The sequence below is a fragment of the Entamoeba dispar genome, genomic scaffold (assembly GCF_000209125.1).
Source record: "Entamoeba dispar SAW760 scf_1105229463703 genomic scaffold, whole genome shotgun sequence".
Taxonomy (NCBI): Eukaryota; Evosea; order Mastigamoebida; family Endamoebidae; genus Entamoeba; species Entamoeba dispar.
This window is the reverse complement of record NW_001855825.1, coordinates 44,081-57,764: the sequence shown is the minus strand read 5'-3', so window position 1 is coordinate 57,764 and position 13,684 is coordinate 44,081. Positions and strand designations below refer to the sequence as shown.

The window sequence follows — 13,684 nt, the reverse complement described above, 5'->3', positions numbered from 1 at the left end:
AATATTTCTATTAATACTTAATTAACTACTTTTTATTATATTTTTTTTCTTTTACAATTTACTTTATTTAATCTTTTATTTCAGTCAGTTGAAATGAGTAACATTTTTTCATCTTCTTTACAGGAAAAATTAAAAGCATTATCGTTAAGTGTTAGTAAAATTAAATTATCAGATGACCAAAAAAATGTAAGAGGAACAAGAGATACTGAAAATCAATCTTTAAAGAGAAGATATAAAGAAGAACAAAATGAAGACAAACAACACCAAAAAGAACTAGTACCTAATAATAATTTTAACTTAGAAGAAATAAAGAAACAATGTTCAACTATCCTTAAAAAAGAATCAATTAATATTTTCTTTGATTCTATAACTAATTCTTTCATAAAATTTAATGAAACCCTATTAGAAATAAATGAAGGAATCATTATTAATATTACAAATACTCATGTTCACTTTGGCTATCTAATTGAAAAAATCAAAGAAAAATATCAAATTAAATCATTACTTATTATTAAAGATAATAAGATTACTCAAATTGGTTTAAAAGATGATCAAACAGATTATATTATTTTATCATCTTCACAACCAATTCTCTACTCAACACAAACTAGTTCTCTTCTTTTAAATGGAATATCTTTTATTAACAAAAAGATGATAAAAACTTATTTAATAAAAGATGAATTAAAACCATCATTTACTTTAAAACAAGTTCTTATAATACAATAAAATTTAAGGAATTATTATCATTTTATTTATTCTTTTTTCCTAATACACATTATTACATTAATGAAAGAAATAAAAATAATAAAGTCATTAACCAAAAAATCAATAGCAACCATACCGAATTTAATAAAGTTCTTCGAATTTAAGTGGAGCAACAGTAGTGAACTTAATATCAGTACCTTTAATAAGTTCAGCTGGTCTTGGTTGTTTTGGAAGTCTTTTAGCTGGTAATGGAAGAAGTTCTTTTCCTTCTTTCTTCAATTGAATATTTTGCTTTCTAATAGCAGCAACAGCAGCTTTTCTTTCAAGGAAATCTTTTTGGCATCCAGATGGTCTGATATGTTCTGGGCTAATGTGAAGTCTTTTAACTACAATTCTGTTATTAACTTTCTTATTTACCATAACTCCAATAGCGTGTGGGTTAACATTCCAAACACGTCCAGTCTTTCCATGGAAAGCTTTATATGGAAGACCGTGTTGAATAGATGAATTACAGAGGATGGTTACATAATCACCAACTTTGTAGGTATGAAGAATGGTTGAAGTGTTTGAAATTCCATGTCCTCTGAATGGTCTCTTAAATAATTTTCTTGTTCTTCTATTTCTACCGTTAGACAATGGCATGGTTAACTAAACACCCAGTGACAGGGTTTTTTGAGTTCTCAGGGCTTCAATTTACTAGTTTATTAATAGTTTTTTATAGTTAATGTTTAGTTTCTTGGGTTTTTTTTATAATTTCAGTATTTACTATATTTTAATAATTAATTTATTTATTATTTATTATAAAAAAAGGAAAAAATTCATGTAATAAAAAAACAAAAAAGAAATCAATCATCTTCTGATTCATAAAAAGCATTAATAATGGATTGTTTATAATGACTAAACATAGCTGAAGAAATATAAAGAGTTTTGTTAAATCGAGTAATATAATTCTTACAACAAGTATCAAAATTAATTTCTCCATTAATATTTAATTCTAACTCTTTTGAATTAAGATGAGGTTGGTTATTAAGAAATGGTTGGTTATAAGAAGCAATGATATCATCAATTGGAAATTCTACTATAAGAACAATCAATACGGAAAGTATTTTCTATGAAATAAGAAATTATTAATAAATCCAAAATATAAATTAACACAAACTTTGAATAGTTGAACTAACATTAATACGAAAGTAAAATATAAATAATAAATAATTGATGTTGGTAATAAAAAGACTAACAAAGCAAAGAGAATTGTACCTAATAAGAAATTATCTTGTTCATAAACTAATGTATCAACTCTTTTACGTAAAGGATTGTATTTTGTTCCCATAAACAATCTAAACAAAGAAACTATTAGAGAGAGATGAGTTTGTTCTAATCCTCTAAAGAATACAGATAATAATTCTATTGGTAAAAAAATTAATACTAATGCATCATTAAAAAATGAAAGAATTCCTGTTATTCCTGTTATAAGAGATACAAATGTAATAATTTTAAAGATATAAAATGAAGGTAAAACAATAAATATTAAACAACCTAATAATTATTTCTTTCTTTTACTATTTAAAATTCTTTAACAAACTTCTCCAAAAATGAAGGAAGAATAACGATAGTGATGATAAGAAATAATTAAAATTGATATTAAATTTAAATCCACCAGGATTAGTTATAAACCATTTTACACTATGTTCTATAAAATTAATTAAACGAAATAACAATGGAAATATATATGAAAATGCATCTACTCTATATAATACCATAAATAAACTTATTCCTAATAAATGATCAACAATAACTGAAATCGTATTTTGCATATGTTTACTTAATTCTTTATTCTTAATATCTTCAAAAAACTGTTTTCTTGATTTAATAAAATAAATACTCCATTGACTAAGTTTGAGTTGGTTCCAAAGCATACCTTGGATATTAATTTCATTTTAGTTTCTTTTTTTCCTTTCATCTAATAACTCAACCCTCTTTTCTTAAAAAACACAATTTTCAAATAAAAAAATTACTAAAAATTTTATATATTTTGTGATAAAAAACATAATAATACATATTCTTTATAACATGAATTATATTTATTTTTGTTTTTTATAAGTGTTCATTAAAAAATGAAGACATCAAGAGAGTTAAACACTGTTAAAACAACAAGAGAATGACAATAAAAGAAGAGTGATAAATTTCCTTTATGAGAAATAAAAAACACGAAAAAAAGAATAAAAATATTAAAAGTCAAGAAAAAAAACTGAAAACTAAAAATTATATTATTTAATAAATGAGAATAATAGTATTCTTTGTTATGATTTGTGTACTTACTGAAGCACAATGTAATATGAGAATGGGCTGTATGAGAAATTACAGAAAACGCACATGTAAAAATGAAACAAAAAAATTAGAACGAATAGTTAAGAGGCTTGCATTTAAGAATAGAATTAATCGTAATAGAATTGCTACTATTGAATCAACATTTGTTTTACCAGAATTACCAATTGATAAAGCTAACGTTAACACAAATAAAACAAGTGTTTCTATAAAAAAAGAATTAACAAAAGAAGAAAAAGCAAAAATTGAATTAATAAAGAAAGACCAAACACCAAGTGAAGATAATATTTATGTTAAAGCAATGAACAGTTATCTTGCTACATTAAAACCTATTGTTAAAGAAAAAAAAATTATCAAACGGTATATTGTTCATACACCATGCACTGGGGATTTATGTAAATTCTTAAATAAGAAATTAAAAGTTCCTAAATGCAAAGATAAATTTAAGCCAAGTCAGTGTATGAAGTTAGGTCATAGTTATAAGGCAAAAGTTCAAACTGTGGCAAAACAAAAGTGTCTTCTTTAAAACATTTTTTTTAAATTTTCTATTGGTTTTATTTAATAAAATTTTTTTTAAATTTTCTATTGGTTTTATTTAATAAAATTTTTTACTTAAAAAAACTTAAAAATATTAATTTTATCATTTAATAGAATGCAACAGAAACAAGTAAGAGTTATTGAATTTTTTAGTGGTATTGGTGGGTTACGTTCAAGTTATGAACATTCTTCAATTAATATAAGTGCAACATTTATACCATTTGATATAAGTTTGAAAGTAGTACAATAAAAAGAATATAAAGATAATTACTTACAAAAATTATAGATGAAATTGCAAATAAAATATATTCAAAAAATTTTAAAGAAGAAGTACAAGTAGTTTGTAATGATTATTAAAAGGAATTAACAAATAATAAATTACTTATTTAATAGAAAAATTTAGATAGTATTTCAATAAAACAAATAGAATCTCTAAATTGTAATACTTGGTTTATGAGTCCACCTTGTCAACCATATAATACTTCTATAATGTCTAAACACAAAGACATTAATGATCCAAGAGCAAAAAGTGTATTACATTTATATCGTGACATTCTTCCATTTTTAATAAATAAACCAACACATATTTTTATTGAAAATGTTCCTTTATTTAAAGAGTCACTTGTTTTTAAAGAGATTTATAATATTCTTATTAAAAACCAATATTATATTAAAGATATTATTTGTTCTCCTATTGATATTGGAATTCCAAATAGTAGAACTCGTTATTATGTTATGGCACGATTAACTCCTTTTAAAAATGAAATTCAGTTACATCAAGAAGAAGAGTCAATGATATCAAATTATTTAGATGATAATGTTAATGAGTCTTATTATATTCCTTCTGACTTAATTCTAAAGAAAGGAATGTTATTTGGTTTGTTTTTTAATGTACTTTAAATAAAAATAATGAAAGTAGAAATTTAATTAAAAAGATATTGTTGGTAAAGATGATAAAAGAACTTGTTGCTTTACTAAGTCATACACTAAAATTGTTGAAGGAACTGGTTCTATTTATTGTCCAATAGAATCTCATTTTATTCCAGTCAAAAAAGCTGAAAATTTACTTAATAAAAATTTAAGATATTTTACTCCAAATGAAATAAAAAAAATTCATGGATTTTCTTCGGAATTTACAACTCAAGTTGATGGAATAACTGATAAACAGCAATACCAATGTCTTGGTAATAGCGTCTCTTGTTTCGTAATTGCACAATTAATGGAATATTTATTCAGTGATATAAAAGAATAAATTATCTTTTATCTTAAATTTTGAATTGGATTAATTTATTTCTAAAATTAAATTGGAAATTGTTTGTTTCAATTTGGATGTATTAAATAAAAATAATTTAAAAGTCCAAGACATCGAAGACTAATGATTTTCATAATTTCAAAAAAGCAAAAATGATGAGAAAAGAAAAAAGCCCTGGAGTTCCAACCAGGATGAATACCCATGATGACAAATCTAATCTTCTCACTGATTTGCTTTATTTTTTTATTACACGATAATAAAAAAATAATAACAAATAAATAGAAAATAAAGAAATTTTTTATTAAAGAAGATCAATGTAATTACGTACTGACATATATGACTGGGTATAAAGCATATTAGAGAAATGAAGAATTTTATTTATTGGAACAGGTTTTAAAGATTTTAAATCTGATTCAAGAGAAGTAGAATGAAGAAGTTCTGAATGATAAGAAACTACTAAAGCACTAACAACATATAAACAAAAAGAAGGATGAGTTGCAATTAAATAATCCATCAACTTTAAAGAATCATCTAAAGAATAAAGGGTTAAACAATAACTTTGTAACCAAGGTTCTACCACATCAATATATTGAACAATATGAACACAAAGATCCATATCTACAATGGATAAAATACTGATTAGAGCATATTTCCAAGCTTTTTTATTTGAATAATAAATAGATTGTTTTGATAAAAATGCAATACAACAATAAAATGTATTTAATTCATTTGTTATAGATAAAAATACATTTATTAAATGTATAATTGTATTAATATTGTACCATTGTTGATTTCTTTTATCAAACCAATTAACAATTGCATTACTAATTTTTTGAACTATTTTATTTTGGGTTAATTCTATTATCGTTTGATTTAATCTAGATAAATTACAATATTGAATATATTCATCAGTATTTAATGGTTTTCTTTTTAATAATATTGCCCATACTTTTTCTCTTAATTCTTTTTCTTCTTCTTTAAATCCTTCTACTAAAACAGATTTTCTTAATTCAAAGAAGTTTCCTATTTTATTTTTAAATACTGAATTTATACTATCTTCATGATAATCAATTTCAATATTTTTTAATGTCTTTAACTGTTTTATACTTTTTGATTTCTCATCTTCTTTTTTTTCTTCTTCTTCAAACGCAGAATCCCAATCGCTTCCTATATCTAAAAATTCATTAGAAATATTTGGCTTTATTGGTTCTGGTGATCCGACATTAAATTCACTAATATCATTAAGTTCATCTAAATTAAAATCATTGTCATATGTTGTAATACTCATTTAATATTATTTTCCATTTTTTTAGTTCTTTTCATTAAAAATTATTTTTTATTTATTTCTTTTTTTTTTTTTAATAACATGATTTTAAAATAACTATATTTTTTAATTAAATTTACTATTAATTTAGTATTAATGCAAAATTCTTTATTAATTGAATTGAAGATTAATTATTTCTGTTCTTAAACGTTTATTCTCTTCTATTACTTCTTTAAATGCATTTAATAATTGGTTTTTACTTCTTCCTATTATTTCACAAGATTTTTTAATTCTTTCAAATGGAGGGACTTGAATTTCTCTATTAGGACGAAGGATATTAATTGTAGTAAAATCAAAAGGATTAGGATGCATTTTAGATACATTTAAGGCTTCAATAAAATCGGTTTCTTTCCATCCAATATTTGATGCTTGAAGATTTTCAATTAAACAAAAGACAGATTCTATTGAAGTAATGTAATAAGTTTGTTCGTCAAAAGGAATATTCATAAAAGCTTTAATATAATCAATATTTGAAGCAAAAAATGGGATGTTTGCTTTAATAAGAACATAAACTAATGAAGGAAAGAATACATCAGCAGATACAGGACTACATTTTGGTAATGTTTTATAAATTATTAATTGAAGAAATTTTAATGAAGTTATAAGAATAACAGCTTTTTGATGAGGATTTTTATAACTATTAATTCTTCTAAGTTGTTGAATAGTAATATCAATTCCATATTTTCCTAATGGACAATCTAAAAAATTAATTTCTAAATCTTTAAATTGAATAAATTGTAAAGCAAGAATTCTCCAATCTAAATCTCTATCTTTTTCACATGATTTTTGTATAACTTCAGTTGTTTTTTCAATTAATGGAGGCCAAATATCATAAAATATTTGATGAGTAATAATTCCTTCAAAAGTTCTTCGAATATGATCTAAATTAATTCGATTTTGATATTCTTTAGGAATTTTATTCATTATACCATTTATTACTTTTCTTATAATAACACCTTGTTCTTCAATTGACTTATTATTAATCATTCCACTAAGGCTTTGTAATACTAATTGAATATAATTTTTAATTTCATTAAATAATTTATTTTCTTCTAATTCTTCAGTAAATTGTAATGATTTATCTTCATAAACTGTATAATACATCCAATCTTTAATATCTAAATTTAATTTATCTTCTTTACATTGAATTATTCTCATATTATTCCATTTAAATCCATTTAAATTATCAAATTTTATTCCCCAAGTACACCCTTCAATATTAAATGGTCTTGATATCTTTAATACAGGTAAATCTCCTAATGGAGTAACGACAATACCATTTCCGATAATAGAAACTGTATCTTCTATTCCTAAACTATATGAATCTTCTTCACTAATAATTTCTGAAGGTAAATTAATATCCATATTAAATGGAAATTGTTTAAATGGATCAACACACATTTTCCATGGATATGTTTTTGAATTGTGTGGTTGAAAATAAATATCTATTTTATCTGTTATTCTAAGATAATTTCCATTTAATGTAATACCTCGTTGTGAGGCTGGATGTCTTCTAATAAGGTGTGTTAAATAAAATTCTATTGATGGGTAGATTGTATGTGGTAAAAGTAATGTGCATCCATATTTTAATGCTGGAAGAAGCATTTCTTTAAATAATGGAACATTGCAATACATTTCATATAGTCCTGATGGTTTTTGGTCTAACAAAGCTCTTCCACCATGACAATTAATTGTAGTTTCAATAATATTATACATTAATTGTTTAGGTAATGGTTGAGTTATTTCTTCAATATCTTCTTTCCATGATGTATCTCGTTTATATGTTTTTTTCGTTGACTCTGGCTCTTGTGAAGTTATCGTAATAGAAGAAGAAAGTGGTTGTGAATGATGTTTTAGTTTACTCAGTGTTTTTCTCATAAATAACTAATTTATTAAAAGAACTTAAAAACTTCTTTTTTAAATTTAGTTTTTTCTTTTGTTATTTATTGAAAACAATTCTGATATTTTACTTACAATAGAATCTTCTTTGTATAAATTAATTGAATTAAATTTTTTAAAAGAACTCAAAAATTTAAAAGAAAATAGAATTATGTTTTTATAAGTTAATTTTTTCTTAACATAGATTTAAGTATTTATTAATTTTTTTTTTGTTATTTATATCTTGTTAAAATTTAAATAAAGAAAAAAACAAAAGAAAATTAAAGAAAGAAATTAAATGAAAAAACAAATACAAGAAAAATTAGTATAAAATTAATAGATAATAATAAAACAGTGTTAATGAAGGATTAATTTTCTAGAAAAAAGATGAGAATTTGATTGAAAATAATGATTAAAAAAATCTTTTCATTAAAAAGATAACAAACTTACTTCATTCTGTTTTCGTTCTATCATTTGTTTTCTCTTTAAAGCCATTTCTTCAATTAATGAATTCCATTCTCCTATAGGACAAGATTTAGTTAATGCAGGTTGTTGTTGTTCTTTCATAGTTTTAGATTTAAGAGATTTTGATGGTAATAAAGGTTTCCCTTTTATTTCATTATCCAAAACATCGTCTGTAGTTGTTGAGATATTAATAATTTTCTTTTTATGCATTTTCTTTGTTGAAGAATTTGCACAAACTTTATTTACAAGTTGTTGTGGACGAGGAGGAGGTAGTGGTGGAACATTTAAAGAAACATCAGATTTAATTTTTGATTGGTTTATTCTAGAGGAAGTATTATTTACAGTTATTTCAATAGGAGGAGAAATTGCTTTAACAGAATCAGTATTTTCAATAAATTCATGTTTTTCTTTACCAGAAATTAATGTGGCTCTTCTTTTTTTCGTTAAATTTACATTATTTTTATGTGACATAGTATAAATAACTTTTTGAGTATTAAACACGTATTTAAAATGTTCAATAAGAGTTTGTATAGCCATTGTACAATATCCTGTTTCTGTAATATCTGCTTTAGAATCATAAAGAATACAAGGAGCTAAACAAATTGCTAAATTATTTGGAGTCATTAAACTTGGTCCATTAGCAATTTTAACTGCTAATTCAATAAAATAATGAAGAACAGTTGATGCAATAGGAAGTTCACTTAATATACTTTTCATTTTACATAAATAAATCATTAATGGAGTAGATTCTTCTTGCATTGTATTAATATGAGGATTTTCATTCATTTGAATATAAACCGGTTTTAGTGTTTGTATATTGTCAACCATTTGTTGATCATATTCACGAGTCGCTTCAATTATTTCTTTATATGCATATGATGGAAATAATGGTTCTGGAAGGTCTCTCATAAACTTTTTTAATGTAGCTGCAATAACAATACTATTCTTTTCTTCATACTCAATTAATAAAGGGTACTTTGCATAAAGTGCTACAGTATCAGCTCTTCCTGCAAGTCTAAATATTCCAGTTGAAGAATAACCGATTGTATAAAGGAAATAAAAGATTTTATGTATTTGAAATGGTAATTCATATAAAGATAAACCTTCATTTTCTATTAATGTTTGTAATGATTGATTCGAGATAGGAACGGTTGCCTGTTTAATTTTATTTTTAAGGTTATAAGTTAATTGAGGAACAGTGAATTCTTTCATTGAACGTAATTCATCAACTGTATATTTTTCGATTGCAGTTAATCTATTTAAATCAATAGATATATTGATTGATATTGAATAAATATCAATAAGAGTAGTTTCCATAAATTCATAAGCTTGTATACTACATAAAGCACATGCATCAATATTCTTTTTTGTTCCAAAATCAATCATTGTTTTTTTTATTTGATTTATTAATGGAAATATACTTTTTTCTGCAACTTTTAATAATTCAGTTGCACTTGTAAAAGTACAACACACATCCATTAAAGTTCCTTTAAATGCTTTTAATTTATTATTTGCATTACGAATTATATCACTAATAAATCCTTCTGGATTTATTTGTGTTAATTGATCAAAAATATTAATTGTATCTGCTAATGCATTTGATAATGAATCAGTTATTTGGTTAATTTGATTAATACTTTTATTTAAATTTTGTAATAGTTTTTTTTGATTATTTAATCCTATAAACTTATCAATCATTTTCTTAATAAATATTAATAACTTTTTTAACTATAAAACAAACGAGGCTCAGTTTTACTATACCATTCTTGTAAATCTTCTGGTTCATTACATTCAATTCTTTTCATTTGAAAATATCCTTATTTAAAGATCTCTTCTTTTTTGTTTTGTTTTTTTTCTGTAATTGTTCTATAAAAATTGCTATCAAAAAGCGTTTTAACTGAATTTTGAACATCCACAGAACTACTTTTTTCGTTTTTTTTTTAAAAAAATCCTTTAAAAACCAAAATTTTTTCATTCAAAAAAATTTTCAGTTGTTTATATTTTAATGGAATGAAGTAACTAAACTCTTGGAACTAATAATATTTTTTTTTATTTTATTGTCAATTTTTCATAAACTATCCTTTTTTTTTTAATCTCAGAATTTAATTTGTCAAAAAAAAAAAAGAATTTGTAGAAAAAAAATTTTTTATATCACTCTATTCATCAACAAATAAAAAGTAGTTAATTAAGTATTAATAGAAATATCTTCTATTGTTCCTTGCTCAGGGGAGACTACTAATCCCGTCCCTTCGCTTAAAAGTATTTGTTCTTCAACTATTAGCTTATTCTTTGCTTTTAGTTGTTGAACGGTGAGAATTTTCTTTTCTCATTTTTGATGTGGAATAGAGTATTTAAACATCCCTTATTTAAATATTCATTATTTAATTTCTTTTTAATTTTGATGGGTTTAAATTTCTTCTTCTTTGGGTTTAGATTTCTTCTTTTTTATTTTCTTATTTTAAGGAGAGTATATAATTACTAGTGTATTGCTTTGGGCTAATATTCTTTTAGCCTCATCCACTTGACCCTTTTCTTTTGATAATCTTTCTTATATTATCAATTATACTTGTATTCTAACAAGTAATAATAACATCTTTATAAATACCCATTCGTTTATTGTCAATGATATTCTGTCATTGTACATAATAAACACTGCTATTCTTGCAGTACCGGGTAAGATGTTTTTCTAACCAAACACAACGTCATAACCAGTCCATAACTGGGGGAATCGAAGGATGGAAATATTTTAGGGATCTGTGTGGTGTCTCTGACATGCTACCTTCGAATCCCTATTCATCAACAAATTAATATATAAATTAACTTTTATCTTATGACATAAAAACGTTAAACCTTAATCAACTCTTTATCACTTAATTTTTTTTGAAATTATTAATACAAAATCTTTTCTTAAATAATATTTTGAATTGAAAAACCTAGAAATTATATAAATTGATTCTTGTTTGTTTTCTTTTAAAATAATTATTGTTTATTTCTAACACATTAGTTACTATTGGTTTCATAAAATATAATTAAATTTAATGATTTTTATAATTTGTTATTAATATAACTTAAAGAATTTATAACTTTTCTTTTTATACTATGCACAACATTCTCATCTTCTTTTCAAAGAGAAAAACATCACACACTTGGTAAACGATACCTTTTAAAACTCAGTTATGGATTGTATTTCATTTTGCAGAATTATTTTATTTGAAATTCATTAATGGTATTCTTCTTGTACATCCTACCATTAATATGATTGGTATTGATTAGAGGTGTTGTACAAAAATATAGAAAATGTCTTTTTAGTGCTAGAGGAAATCGTGACTTATCAAGAATGAAGAATAAAATAAAAATATAATATTTGTTGTACTCTTGTATAATGAAAAAAAAGACAGATTAAACTTTGTATATTATCTAGAATGTGATAAGGTATAGGTTAGTCTATTGTTCATAGATGAATTTATTATAAAAAAGGATGTTTATACCCACAAAAATACATATAACAAATTATCAAAATTGAGAATAAGTTTAATTTTTCATATGAGAAAAATTTATTAGAAGTGTGTGTTTACTTACAAAACAGTAAATACTAAAATGGTATATATAATAATGTCTTTTTGTTAGTACATATAATATTTATTTAGATAAACTTCATTTAATTTTAACAAAATGATGAGTATGATAAATGAATAATTAAGAAAATAAGAAATTAAATTTGATATGATATTCATTAAGTAAAATAGATTTTAAGAATTAATAAATAAGATAAAATATTGTATAAAGAAGTAGAAATAATTTAAAATATTCAACAAAGAATTGATGATATTAATAAATATATTGTTATTAAGATGTATTAAAAATGAAAAATTGAAATAAAATCAGATGAAACATATTTGAAAGTATTAAAAATTAAGAATTAATATTGATATAATTGATGAAACAGAAAGAAGAAAATGAATAATAGAAATAAGAATAAATAAATAGAAATAATGAAAAATAAAATGAAGAAGATAAAAATGAAACAAAATCAATAAAATAAAAGATGAAATGATCAATAAAATTATTCATAATAAGAAATAAATATAGAAAATCAAATTAAAACATTAGAAGAAAAAATTAAAAGAATAAAGAATGAAAACAAAATTAAAAAATAATAAAAATAAAAAGAATGGAAAATATAATATAATCTAATATATATGAAGAAAGAAAAAGATAACCAAAAATACACAACATATAATAATAATGAAATAAATAAAAGAATAAACAAACCAAAAAGTATTCGATTTACTATTTGAATCATAAATTGATAATTGAATATTAATACAACATAATTGAACAAAAATAAGAAATAAAGAACAACTAATAATAAAAATACAAATAAATTTTGAATTCTTAATTCTAAAATTAATTATTTTTCTTTTTATATAAATTTTTTTTCTTTTTTATTTATCATTTTATTATTTTATTTATAATATGAATATAAATGAGTGATGTTAATATAACAAAAATAAGAATAAATCAAAATAATATAAATAAGATAAGACAAAATAAATTATTATTTTATATTTCTTTCTTATTCTAAAAAAACACAATAGCATAGATAGAAGTAATGTAATAATTGCGAGGAATAGATAATTTGTAAAGGTATAGTTTTATTATTATAAGTGAAATAAAACCTTTTAACTTTTTTAACATATTTTATTTTTAAGTTCAGGAATTATAAAAATAAAAATAAGAGTTTATCCATTATTGATTGTTATTACTATTTAATTACTTTATATCTTTATTTATTTGTGAATATTAGATATAGCCACACCAAAAATAATTTTATTTAATATATTTCTTTATGAATATTGGTTATTTAGAAATAGAATGTATTGGTTAATCAAATATTTTACAATCTACAACAAATTAATGCAAAATATAAATAAAAATCATTATTCTTTTGATTGGATTAATAATAATTCTTTGCTAACAACTACACATCAGGCAAATATATTTTTATATATTTTACCACTTTAATTAATTTCTGTTTTATCAAGAATAAATAATAATTTAGATTGAACGTTATTACAAAGTGATAATAAATATAATTATTAACAATTCAATGTATTTAATATCAATTCTTTACAATTGTCAGATTTTAATATTACAGTATATAAAATAAGAAATGAACTTAAATAATAATCATTTCA

At 22.6% G+C, this 13,684-nt stretch overlaps 8 protein-coding genes across 8 annotated transcripts, besides 30 other annotated features; 3 read left to right on the top strand and 5 right to left on the bottom strand.

The window, feature by feature from the left end:
- Positions 1–36: part of a repeat region that runs on past the window's edge.
- A 57-nt stretch (positions 37–93) lies between these two features.
- On the top strand, positions 94–726 carry EDI_128910 (uncharacterized protein; the record flags this gene model as incomplete). The annotated part of the gene is made up of 1 exon (XM_001741301.1): positions 94–726. One exon carries the CDS (start codon positions 94–96, stop codon positions 724–726), a length of 633 nt encoding a protein of 210 aa, XP_001741353.1.
- Positions 727–846: 120 nt separating this feature from the next.
- Positions 847–1,347, bottom strand: EDI_128900 (60S ribosomal protein L21; the record flags this gene model as incomplete). Its single annotated transcript, XM_001741300.1, has 1 exon — positions 847–1,347. The coding sequence occupies one exon, from the start codon at positions 1,345–1,347 to the stop codon at positions 847–849; it is 501 nt and encodes a 166-aa protein (XP_001741352.1).
- Positions 1,348–1,446: 99 nt separating this feature from the next.
- Positions 1,447–1,514: a sequence feature (AT_rich).
- A 36-nt stretch (positions 1,515–1,550) lies between these two features.
- On the bottom strand, positions 1,551–2,621 carry EDI_128890 (N-acetylglucosaminyl-phosphatidylinositol biosynthetic protein gpi1, putative; the record flags this gene model as incomplete). Its single annotated transcript, XM_001741299.1, has 3 exons — positions 1,551–1,814; positions 1,865–2,241; positions 2,288–2,621. 3 exons carry the CDS (start codon positions 2,619–2,621, stop codon positions 1,551–1,553), a joined length of 975 nt encoding a protein of 324 aa, XP_001741351.1.
- Positions 1,897–1,919: a sequence feature (AT_rich).
- Positions 2,329–2,358: a sequence feature (AT_rich).
- An 84-nt stretch (positions 2,622–2,705) lies between the features above and the next one.
- Positions 2,706–2,805: a sequence feature (AT_rich).
- A 156-nt stretch (positions 2,806–2,961) lies between these two features.
- Positions 2,962–2,985: a sequence feature (AT_rich).
- Positions 2,984–3,556, top strand: EDI_128880 (uncharacterized protein; the record flags this gene model as incomplete). The annotated part of the gene is made up of 1 exon (XM_001741298.1): positions 2,984–3,556. One exon carries the CDS (start codon positions 2,984–2,986, stop codon positions 3,554–3,556), a length of 573 nt encoding a protein of 190 aa, XP_001741350.1.
- Positions 3,552–3,680: a sequence feature (AT_rich).
- Positions 3,681–3,682: 2 nt separating this feature from the next.
- On the top strand, positions 3,683–4,819 carry EDI_128870 (DNA (cytosine-5)-methyltransferase, putative; the record flags this gene model as incomplete). The annotated part of the gene is made up of 4 exons (XM_001741297.1): positions 3,683–3,797; positions 3,854–3,906; positions 3,961–4,444; positions 4,503–4,819. 4 exons carry the CDS (start codon positions 3,683–3,685, stop codon positions 4,817–4,819), a joined length of 969 nt encoding a protein of 322 aa, XP_001741349.1.
- Positions 3,864–3,891: a sequence feature (AT_rich).
- Positions 4,204–4,252: a sequence feature (AT_rich).
- An 80-nt stretch (positions 4,820–4,899) lies between the features above and the next one.
- Positions 4,900–4,922: a sequence feature (AT_rich).
- A 150-nt stretch (positions 4,923–5,072) lies between these two features.
- Positions 5,073–5,125: a sequence feature (AT_rich).
- Positions 5,121–6,107, bottom strand: EDI_128860 (uncharacterized protein; the record flags this gene model as incomplete). Its single annotated transcript, XM_001741296.1, has 1 exon — positions 5,121–6,107. The coding sequence occupies one exon, from the start codon at positions 6,105–6,107 to the stop codon at positions 5,121–5,123; it is 987 nt and encodes a 328-aa protein (XP_001741348.1).
- Positions 5,528–5,597: a sequence feature (AT_rich).
- A 33-nt stretch (positions 6,108–6,140) lies between the features above and the next one.
- Positions 6,141–6,241: a sequence feature (AT_rich).
- Positions 6,242–6,254: 13 nt separating this feature from the next.
- On the bottom strand, positions 6,255–8,021 carry EDI_128850 (uncharacterized protein; the record flags this gene model as incomplete). Its single annotated transcript, XM_001741295.1, has 1 exon — positions 6,255–8,021. The coding sequence occupies one exon, from the start codon at positions 8,019–8,021 to the stop codon at positions 6,255–6,257; it is 1,767 nt and encodes a 588-aa protein (XP_001741347.1).
- Positions 7,158–7,192: a sequence feature (AT_rich).
- A 112-nt stretch (positions 8,022–8,133) lies between the features above and the next one.
- Positions 8,134–8,264: a sequence feature (AT_rich).
- A 6-nt stretch (positions 8,265–8,270) lies between these two features.
- Positions 8,271–8,373: a microsatellite.
- A 77-nt stretch (positions 8,374–8,450) lies between these two features.
- On the bottom strand, positions 8,451–10,291 carry EDI_128840 (uncharacterized protein; the record flags this gene model as incomplete). Its single annotated transcript, XM_001741294.1, has 2 exons — positions 8,451–10,165; positions 10,228–10,291. 2 exons carry the CDS (start codon positions 10,289–10,291, stop codon positions 8,451–8,453), a joined length of 1,779 nt encoding a protein of 592 aa, XP_001741346.1.
- Positions 10,108–10,222: a sequence feature (AT_rich).
- A 229-nt stretch (positions 10,292–10,520) lies between the features above and the next one.
- Positions 10,521–10,545: a sequence feature (AT_rich).
- Positions 10,546–10,656: 111 nt separating this feature from the next.
- Positions 10,657–11,274: a repeat region.
- Positions 11,275–11,356: 82 nt separating this feature from the next.
- Positions 11,357–11,407: a sequence feature (AT_rich).
- A 97-nt stretch (positions 11,408–11,504) lies between these two features.
- Positions 11,505–11,569: a sequence feature (AT_rich).
- A 260-nt stretch (positions 11,570–11,829) lies between these two features.
- Positions 11,830–11,852: a sequence feature (AT_rich).
- A 351-nt stretch (positions 11,853–12,203) lies between these two features.
- Positions 12,204–12,503: a repeat region.
- Positions 12,504–12,557: 54 nt separating this feature from the next.
- Positions 12,558–12,655: a microsatellite.
- Positions 12,656–12,691: 36 nt separating this feature from the next.
- Positions 12,692–12,872: a microsatellite.
- A 25-nt stretch (positions 12,873–12,897) lies between these two features.
- Positions 12,898–12,959: a microsatellite.
- A 34-nt stretch (positions 12,960–12,993) lies between these two features.
- Positions 12,994–13,041: a microsatellite.
- Positions 13,042–13,306: 265 nt separating this feature from the next.
- Positions 13,307–13,331: a sequence feature (AT_rich).
- Positions 13,332–13,480: 149 nt separating this feature from the next.
- Positions 13,481–13,502: a sequence feature (AT_rich).
- A 127-nt stretch (positions 13,503–13,629) lies between these two features.
- Positions 13,630–13,684: part of a sequence feature (AT_rich) that runs on past the window's edge.